This window comes from Heteronotia binoei, chromosome 2 (assembly GCF_032191835.1).
Source record: "Heteronotia binoei isolate CCM8104 ecotype False Entrance Well chromosome 2, APGP_CSIRO_Hbin_v1, whole genome shotgun sequence".
Classification (NCBI taxonomy): Eukaryota; Metazoa; Chordata; class Lepidosauria; order Squamata; family Gekkonidae; genus Heteronotia; species Heteronotia binoei.
This window is the reverse complement of record NC_083224.1, coordinates 184,968,539-184,978,624: the sequence shown is the minus strand read 5'-3', so window position 1 is coordinate 184,978,624 and position 10,086 is coordinate 184,968,539. Positions and strand designations below refer to the sequence as shown.

At 50.5% G+C, this 10,086-nt stretch overlaps 2 protein-coding genes across 2 annotated transcripts in view; both read right to left on the bottom strand.

Moving 5' to 3' along the window:
- REEP6 (receptor accessory protein 6) overlaps positions 1–10,086 on the bottom strand; it is a 518,143-nt gene that overhangs the window by 334,921 nt on the left and 173,136 nt on the right. The gene's annotated exons all lie outside the window — the stretch shown is intronic.
- LOC132567045 (zinc finger RNA-binding protein-like) overlaps positions 2,495–10,086 on the bottom strand; it is a 49,582-nt gene continuing 41,990 nt past the window's right edge. The window contains exons 15-19 of the mRNA XM_060232638.1: positions 9,360–9,457; positions 8,610–8,705; positions 6,438–6,549; positions 4,419–4,516; positions 2,495–2,769 (exon numbers count right to left, since the gene is read on the bottom strand). Coding sequence (XP_060088621.1) covers positions 2,590–2,769; positions 4,419–4,516; positions 6,438–6,549; positions 8,610–8,705; positions 9,360–9,457 — 584 coding nt within the window. The 3' untranslated portion in view covers positions 2,495–2,589. The remainder of the gene's footprint in view (positions 2,770–4,418; positions 4,517–6,437; positions 6,550–8,609; positions 8,706–9,359; positions 9,458–10,086) is intronic.

Sequence of the window (10,086 nt, the reverse complement as noted above, 5' to 3'; positions counted from 1 at the left end):
AGCCCTTCCTCCTCCCATCCTCTGTGACCAGAGTACATGAAGGAGCCAGCCCCATTTTTCACACACCTTTCACAAAACTCCCATGCTTTCTGAAAGCGTTGCCTTAGGGCTACCTCCTCTCTGCTAGATTCCTCTTCCACCTTTTCTGTCATTTCAAGCAATAGAATCTCAGGCAACAGAGTTGGAAAAGGGGGTCCCTGGAGAGCCACTGGCAGCTTGGCTGAGTAGTAGACCTGAACCCGAGGTAATTGGAATGGTACCTGGGTTCTGCCTTGTGCCAGTTAATCAATGGGAAAGTTTGGGCAGCTAAGCCAGGAAGAGTACACCAAGGTACAGCCAACCACTGTATGGATGGGAGCTGGTCTCCATCATCCAGTCCCCTTTCGAAACGAGTGCATGTGGCAACAAGCTTCAAGGCATAGGCGATGTTAGAAACTTATCAGGGGCGTCGAGCTCATTCGTTACGAGGGCCAGATCTGACATAAATGAGACCTTGTCAAGCCGGGCCATGTGCGTCATAAAATGTCATGCCAGGTAGCGGAGATGTAAGCTTTATGAAGGATACAAACACAATTAAAACCTTAAAATATGCTTAAAAGTTTAGCACTCTTGCAAGCTCTCCCCCCCACACACACACTTCCTCCCCAAGGGAGGAGCCTCAGCCAATGGAGAAAATAGTCTTTGCTCTGTAGCTCCCGTGCAATTGAGCAAGCCTGGCAAAGCAAGCTGTGATGCAGAAGGAAGCAAGAGGGAGAAGGAAGCAGATTACAGCCAGTTGCTCAAGGGCCTGATAGGAGCCCTCTGGTGGCCTGATCCAGCCCCCGGGCCACGTTTGACACCCCGTCTTAAATTCTTGCAGTTGAACCGTAGCCCTAAAAAAGCAGCCTAGCCAAGGAGGAAGTGTTCTGTAACCCAAAAAATGGAGCAGAATCTGGGGTGGGGTGAGAAGGCCTTTGGGAGATGTGTTCAGGGGCACCCGCAATTGGAAAAGCGTATGCCTCCAAGGGCAAGATTCAAATGCCTCACTTCGTCGCGTAGATTACCTGGGTAAACATTCAAAATTACACAAAACAAGGGAGATAGGATATATTTATTTCAGGGAGGGTGGCCCTGCCCCCCCCTATTCTCCCCACCCACCCTCAGGCAGTTAGTTACCAGTTAATACAGTCAAAAATGGGTGTCATTAAAAAATAAATCCAGACTCTACAGCGGGAGAGAAGTTGAAAATCTTCTTTTAACAAAACACCACAGTCATTGTAGGAAAAGCCTTCACAGAGGAGAAACATTTTACTCTAACCTGCCAGACAACGTTCCCCTCCCCTCAGAAAGGGTTCCCCCTTCAGCCATGTCATGAGGTCACAAAGAAGAATGCAGTTCTGTACCTGTGCTTTGCGTGGTTCAACAGGTTGTATCCTCGGGATGTGCAAGGGACGGCTTTTTACGCCAGAGGAAAGGTGCCACGAGGAATTGCGGGATCTGAGCCCACTATGGCTGTAAGTTTACAAAAAGGCAGGAGGCGGAAAAGCTGCAGCGACAAGTTCCCGGGTTACGAAGTGCAGCTCAAACGCATTCTAAAATGCAGCTTGGGGCCTCGCTCTGTCTGCAAAGGCACTCGAGGTAACGCACGCCTGGTTTGGGAGATGCAAACGGCTGCCCTTTTTGAGAAGCGGAACCACCTCGCTCTCCATCCCCATTTCTCGGCTGGGCTTGTCACCTCGGTTACTGTGTCTCTCCCCCCACCCCACAAGTTACGGCGTTCAGAATGACCCTGTTTGAAGAGGCTGGGGACAGACTGTATTCCCCCAAGGAAGAAAAAAACCAGATTTCATTCTGCTGCCGAGCTTGCTATTTCCCTTGCCTTGGAGGCGAGGGCAGACAGGAGGGCCAAAACCGGTGCCCTCCCCCTCAGGGCCACACTCCAGGCAGCTGCCTCTGACTGCCTAATGGATGCACTGGCCCCGCATATGGTTTCTCCTCCCCACACACTAATGCCGTTCTCTCTCTGTATCATTACACCCAAACACCTTCCCAGCTGCACTCAAGGACGGGTGGGGAGCAAACGTGCCTAAGTAACAACAGTAGAATACATGGCGGGGGGTGCAGACTGAAGCTGGGGTCCTCCTTCCCAGCAGAAGCCCCACGGTTCCTTCAAACTGCCTGAATTCCAACAAGGAATCCTGCCACACCCAGGTTTGCTAGCATGAAAAACACACGGCAACGGTCCTTTTGGAACTGTGAGCGTTCTAAAGCTCCGGTCCGATGCTAGTGGGTTGAACTGCTTCCTTAAAGATATGCCAAATGGGTAGCTGTGAGGAGGGCATCTTAGCCGTGTGGGGTCAGAAAGACGGGGGGGGAGGGTTGCCATTGCAGAAGCAATGTGACTCTTGTGGCATGATGGAATCCCTTTAATGATTCACACAGTAAAACAAGATCTACGGTTATGTCCGTTCCGAGGGGCTGGGGAAGGAGAAAAAAAAACACTCAAATTACCAAATTTTCGCCTAAACAGCAACGCAATGTATTTTCATATATATTTATATATATAAAAAGTCAGGTGAAACATTGGCTTAGCCAATCCCGCAACAGTGGTTAGGCCCCGTCGTTCTCATCTTTCTTATCCTTCTTCCCGTCCCCTTCTTCCGGCATTTCCTCGTCCGTGTCCAGACGCCTTTTCCGGCCGTGAATGCCAGGCCGATTTTTGGGCGATGGTAAGGGCTCCATGCCAAGCACTTTGTGGACCTGACGGAAAGCCATCATCCGCAGGGCGTGCTGTGGAAGGAAGAAGATGAAGATATTGCATTTATATCCCGCCCTTCACTCTGAATCTCAAGAGTGGCTCACAATCTCCTTTATCTTCCTCCCCCACGACATGCACCCTATGAGGTAGGTGAGGCCGAGAGAGCTCTCACAGAAGCCGCCCTTTCAAGGACAGCTCTGCGAGAGCTCTGGCTGATTCCAGCAGCTGCAAGAGGAGTGGCGAATCAAACCTGATATGCCCAGCAGACTTGCAACTGTCCCCAAACAAAGCAGCTGCAGAAAGCTACCCAAGGGAGAGGGGGGCGGGAAGCAGGATGAGTTGTACATTCCAACCTTCCTGGGCAAAAATGGCCTGCCTTGGCTGGGAATGGAACAGGCAATACAAAAAACAAACACTGCGATGTACTGGCGTAATAGTATTGAGCAAAATCTTTTTAAGAATCGCATAATATTTTTGTGCATTACACTATTACAAGAAAGGTCTATCCAATGAGCACCCAGATATAGGCTCATTTTGTCAAAAAACTTCCTCAGGAGTATTTCTATTTCCTTCCGGGTTATCAGCCTCTTGGTACAGTTCAGTGCTAATGCTCTCTGCAACATCTTTATTTTCTTCAAGATCTCTCATCCTGGAATAAACCATGGTGGTTATGAGATATAACACAAAGCTTAATGGAAGTGGATAATCCTTAAGATTTTTAAATGACTTAATTTTTAAGATATTGAGAACTTACCTCTCAGTACCACTTAAGTGTTTATATAGCTTAAGTCCTGAACTAGTACTCTAACTAGATGCAAACGCCTTCTGGAATTTGCTGGCAAAATGCTCTCTACAATATTTATATTAGGAGCAAGCCGTTCCTTTGATGGCAAATGCTCTCAATTCCATATCAGAGTGGGATATGATTCTTTAAAAAGTTTTACTGAATGTTGTTAGCCAGTACATCACTTTAGTTTGGTGTAGCGGTTAAGTGTGCGGACTCTTAGCTGGGAGAACCAGGTTTGATTCCCCACTCCTCCACTTGCAGCTGCTGGAATGGCCTTGGGTCAGCCATAGCTCTCGCAGAGCTGTCCTTGAAAGGGCAGTTTCCGGGAGAGCTCCCTCAGCCCCAGCCACCTCACAGGGTGTTTGCTGTGGGACAGGAAGGTAAAGGAGATTGTGAGCCGCTCTGAGATTGAGTGGAGGGTGGGATACAAATCCAATATAATCATCATCAGTGTTTGCTTTTTGTATTGCCTGTAATACGAATGGTGGTCCCAGGTTGTTGGTTTCTGTGCTCATATTGGGAATGGAACACTCAGCAGTGCCCAGCAAAAGGGGGGGAGACTCCACTGAACAGAAAGAGAGACCAAGAAATCTCTTGCCTACATTGTAATGAATTTGGGGTACAGGGTATCTGGGATCCCCAAATGAGCTTTTGTATCTGGGACGTCCTGATTCCAATCCCTGGTACTTTCCATATAAAAAGTAACAGAAATTGGGGAAAGACTGTTCTCTGTCTGCCCAGAGAGCCAACTGCCAGTTACAGGACAGACTTCTGGGCTCAATGGACCAAGCGCCCGACTTGCTATAAAAGCTGGTTCTCGCAGGTCGTTTCAGACATGATGGATCTTTCGCTAACGGAGGTGCAGGGAAGGAGGGGAACTGCGGCCAGACCCACCTGGCTGCTGGCCGTGATGTCCTCCCGCGCCTGCTGGCTCATGCTCTGCAAGACGTCTGTCGCCTCCTTCTCGCAGGGGTCCTGAAGCCCGGGGCCATCTGAAGGCAAGGAGGAATGGCAGCACCAATTACATGACCCAAACGGGAGGGATCGAGGGGAGGCAAAGGTGCGTTTTGGCAGCCGGGGGCCGCTCCCACCCTGCAAGGAACAGTCCTGTGGCTTGCTTACTCGGTACATTGACTTTTGTGGCACAACCGTTGTCCCGTGACCCCCACCCACCCCCAGAATACCCTCAAAAAGGTGCAAGCAACTGTCATCCGGGTTCCCCTGCCACGTGCACCCCAACGCATGTTGGCACACTTCGCTCCCAGGTGCTGCCCACATGCTTTGTTCTCGGGACTAGAAGCTTGTCCTTTCAAACCAATAAGGGAGAGATTTGGCTGAACCCACGGCCCTGCGCAAATCTAAGAAGACAGGGCAAGAATATGAGGGAAACGCTCAGTACCACTGAGGTACTCACAGGAAGAGGTAACAGGTTTCAAGTGGCAGGGCAAAGATCATTCCTGTAACTCCCATAATGAACTCTTATTCTCATACCCATCGTGGACAGTTCTCACAACGGAGGGGGGTAAGCGTGGGGTCCCGTGAGGATTAGTACTGGTGCCAGGACTATTTAATTTGTTCCCACACAATCTGGAGCTAGGGGCAAGTAGTACAATGGCCAAGTTTGCAGATGACACATTATTCAGATGGTGAAAACCAAGGCTGACAGTGAAGAGCTCCAAGAGGATCTCCAAAAATTGAGCGAGTGGGCGACAATGTGGCAAATAGGGCTTTTTTTGTAGCAGGAACTCCTTGGCATATTAGGCCACACCCCATGATGTAGCCAATCCTCCAAGAGCTTACAGGACTCTTAGGCCTACTGTAAGCTCCAGGAGGATCGGCTACATCGGGTGTGTGGCCTAATATGTAAAGGAATTCCTGTTACAAACAAAAAGCCCTGGAAACACTCAAGGCTTTTTCAACAAGGGGCGTACGGCAGCAACGCCAGCAGGGGCAGCTACTGGAATCTGCACATATTTGGAACAAAGCCCACGTGCCTGGCCCCTGCCTGCAGATAATCAGCTGGCATGCTACCAAAGTGCATGCAGCTGCCTCGCAGATGTTGCACCACTTTAATGGGCTGTGCAGCCCATGCAAAAAAATGCATGGAGGAATCCTTTGGCCTCACCTGCTCACGTTTTGAAGCAGGACGGAGAGCTGAAGGGAGGAGGGGGCTCTGGGCTGGATCCAGGCTACAGGGGCCAAATGGAACTTTCCTGCCTCCCTCCACCCAACTGCAGCCTGCAGCTCGCCATGAAATGCTGGTCCCTGGGGGATGGGACTGTGAGGACTGACACGATTGAGGGGCAAGCTGCAGAAGGGGGGGGGGGGACTGGTGGAAACTGCAGTTTAGTCTGGAGCCTACCCAGTCTTTTGTTGCAGGCAACTCCTCCCCCCCCCCCAAAAGCAGGGTATTCCTGTCCCGCCACAGCAAGGTGTTCTCTGTAAGATTCATTTGGACAGCACCTTAAGGACATAAGAGAAGCCATGTTGGATCAGGCCAATGGCCCATCCGGTCCAACACCCTGTGTCACACAGTGGCCAAAAAAAACAGGTGCCATCAGGGGGTCCGTCAGTGGGGCCAGGACACTAGAAGCCCTCCCACTGTTTGACCCCCACCCCCGAAGCACCAACAATATAGAACGTCACTACCCTATACCGAGAGTTCCATCAATACCCTGTGGCTAATAGCTACTGATGGACCTCTGCTCCATGTGTTTATCCAATCCCCTCTTGAAGCTGTCTTAATGCTTGTAGCCAACCTCACCTTTTAGGAAGAGGTGGAGTCTGTGGCTTATAACGAGTGCAGGTGCAAAAATTCAGGCTTCTGGATTTCAAGCACTGGCAAGATTCACAGCCCAACAGCCACTGAGGGGGGGGGGGGGAATGCTGCAGTTACACCTGTATAGAACTGACCTGACAGGAGCATTCCGGCGGCGATGCACTCAAGGACACGCCGCATAGCCTCGCCGGGACCCAGCGGCCCCGTAGCGCTGCTCAGAGCCCTTTCAACCAGGAGTTCCATGGCCTGGAGGAAGGTGGGGGAGATTGAAGACATTTTAGAGGAGATGAAGTTTCGAAAAGAGAGAGCCTGCTTTGTTGCTATTCATGCTCTGGTGATCTCTGGGTGGAAACTGACTTAGAAAGCAGAACAGAAACTTGGTGGTGGGGTGGCGGAGAATGCATGACGAGGTCACCGCATCAGTTTCGAGACATCAGCGATGGCGAGTGGCAGGACTTTTTTCCGTAGCAGGAACTTTTTTCTGCATATCAGCACCCCTCTTATGTAGCCAATCCTCCAAGAGCTTACAGGGCTGTTCTTACAGGGCCTACTGTAAGCTCTTGGGGGACTGGCTGTATCAGGGGTGTGTGGCCTAATATGCAAAGGAGCTCCTGCTACAAAAATAGCCCTGGCGAGTGGTTTGCTCCCTGTTCTGGGATTCTGGAACTCAGGATAAGCCCCCTCGAACCTGTGGCCAGGAGATTCGGCGGGGGGAGGGAGTTGCCACTGGTGGCCACCAGTTTCAAGAGGGTGGGAACTAGCCAAATTAATCAAAAGTTATCACCATGTTAATGGAACCTCCATTCTCAGAAGGAGGCTACCTTTGAATACAAGCTGAGGAGGTGGGGGTGAGCAGGCCTCCTTAGTGGGTTTTCTCAGAGGCATCTGGCTGGCCAGTGTCGGACACGAGAAACCAAGTTAGACAGAACTTCATTGCGATTAGGTAGGGCTCCTCTTACATTTGTTATGTTACCCCTCAACAGCCGTTATTTCCTGGCTTTGAACCAGGATGAAATAAATTCAGAAAGGAGGATACAGGGCAACCAGTGGCTTACTACTAAAGGAATCTAAACAAGAAACCTCCGTGTAACCAGGCTGTCTACCTCTGAATATCAACCATCGGAGCTTCCTGACACACCTTGCGTTAAGTCTACTGTCTTCACAGCTTGCCTGAAGACCGGCCTGAAGTTTCTCAGCTGCCTGTTGCAGCAAACATGATGCTGGGCTAAACCCCTGCAGTCTGATCCCACAGATCTGTTTGGCTAGCGGAGGTGACTCCTTCATGAGGCAAGGAGCTTTTCCGCAGCGCAAGAGGCTCCTTCCTCCTCCTCAATGGGAAATCAATGCTTTGACGCAGTTGGTTAGTTCATCGAGGCCATTTTTGTCATTTAAGGACAGTGCAGATTCAGTTCCTAAACTGCTTTCTATATGTAAAACCACCTGAGCGATATTTGCATTCAAAATTGATAGAGAAACACTGCAAAGAAACTCAGAAATCATATGCCCTTATGAACAATACTTTTGCAAAAGAGAAGATGCTCGGATGGGTGCAATGGGATAAAAATCCTATCGCTGTCCAACGCAACGCAACCACGAAAACCAATATGAACAGATTTTTGGCAGTCGCCCAGGCCTATTGTTTAAACAGGGTAAAATACCAGGACCCAAATGCGATTGTGGCGCAGCCCGCCAAACCATTTCCCATCTGTCACAGGAATGTGAGCACTGTGCTTTCCAGGGAGATGAGGCAGGGCTCTTTGAACTCTCCCCCAGCTGCGACTGAGTGGACTGAAAATCTAGATTAGCAGGGCTTTTTTGGTAGCAGGAACTCCTTTGCATATTAGGCCACACACTCCTGATGCAGCCAATCCTCCTGGGGCTTACAGCAGGCCTTGCACTAACAGCCCTGTAAGCTCCAGGAGGATTGGCTACGTCAGGGTTGTGTGGCCTGATATGCAAAGGAGTTCCTGCTGCAAAAAAAAGCCCTGGATATTAGTATTTAGGGAGACTGTCCAATTGGTCTGCAAATCATCGTTATCAGCTTGGTCACATATCCCAATGGAGTGAGAGACTTGTCAATAGCCGTCCATGCCTTTGTCTCTTGCATTACCCACCTGGAGAGCTTGCAGGAGTTCGCTATCGACTCTGCTGGGATGCATTACACAGAAACAGAGCAGTGACTTCCGTCCTCGAGAAGGCAGCAGGGGGATCGTTACAGAAGGGCCTCCTAGCCTTTTTGCAACAGCTTCCTTAATATGGAACCACGCAAGCTACTTGGGAAGACTGGCCTGAGGCTTCCTCCTTACCCAATCCGGAAGAGCGCCCCACGTTGGCACACGCTGGCACAGGTCCCGCAACACCCTGATGATGATGACACACGACTGCAGACCGTTCGCTCGGGCCTTGGAGAACAAAACAGCAGAGACTGGTGAACCTATGTCCGAGCAGATGCTGGTGTGTGTGTGGTGGTGGTGGTGGTGGGGGTTCAGTGGAGCGTCTACAGCAGCAATGCCCAAACATTGTGCCATGAGAAATACATCAGCTGTGCGTGGGAACCTAGTTTCACCACTGCAGAGCCTGCCCACAGCATCTTTAGTAGGGGTTCCCTGCTCTGGGTTTGTCCTCCTGCCATGCCTGTGGGATTCCATCGGTCTGATTTAAGTATCAGAACTGAAATTACACATAAGGCGCCTTCAAAGACAACCTTAGTATGGGCCTGGCTTCCTCTTTGTGAACAAAAGGAGGAGGAGATTCACATAAGGGTTCTGCCCTCTCCGATGCTCCCTCTGAGCTATGGAGTCTGGTGAGCAAAAAATTCCACTTCATGAGCTACCGGCATTGAAGCGGTGAGCAAGTGATTTGGCCGCCGCATAAATGAGTTTGCCCTTCCGGAGCTATGACAAAAATGTGTGAGCTGGAGGCTGAAAAACTGTGAGCTGCCTCACACCAACTCGGCTGAGAGAGAACACTGCTGCTGACCTGGCTGGCCAGGAAAAAACAGAGAAATTAACTACACATTCCGATCTCCGACCATCTCAGAGAAGCTTCTGTTCTACCTGGAACCATTTCGCGTGGCGAAGAGCAGCCAGCGACTCCTGGCACTTCTGCTTATCCAAAACATCTGACGGCTCAAGCTCAGCTTCCGGCAACACCTCTGAAGAATACAAAGGCAGAAAACGGGGGTCGGAACAGAATACAACACACCCACACCCACACGCATCCCCATGGGCAGACGATGGCTTCGTAGTCCCGGCTGAAGCGGGCGCACGCTCAGCAGGGGTTTAATCAGAACCCGGGTAGTCATGATGTCTGGAAGCAGATAGCTCCATAAGCTGGGGCAGGGGGTAGGAATCATCAATCTGCAGCAAGCAGGGCTTGGGGGGTTTTTTGTAGGAAAAAAACCCATCAGGAACTCATTTGCATATTAGGCCACGCCACAATGCCAAACCAGCCGGAACTGCGTTCCTGCTTTTTAAAAAGCCCTGGCACCAAGCCAGGATTTCAAAGTTAGGCTTTATGAACCATCATTTATCAAAATCTGGGTTTGTTAAAGCACCTGAATTCCGTGACCGCTGGTGTTTTGGCAACTAGGTACAGCCCCACAACCCAACCCCCACTAGCCTGGCAACCCCCACTAGCCTGGCTGCCAATTGTGTTCCGAGTTCGTTACAAGGTGCTGGTTATTACCTTTAAAGCCCTATATGGCCGAGGACCTGTCTACCTTAGGGGCCGCCTCTCCCCAAAATCTCTTAAAAATCCCTGGACCAAGGGAGGCCAAACTGA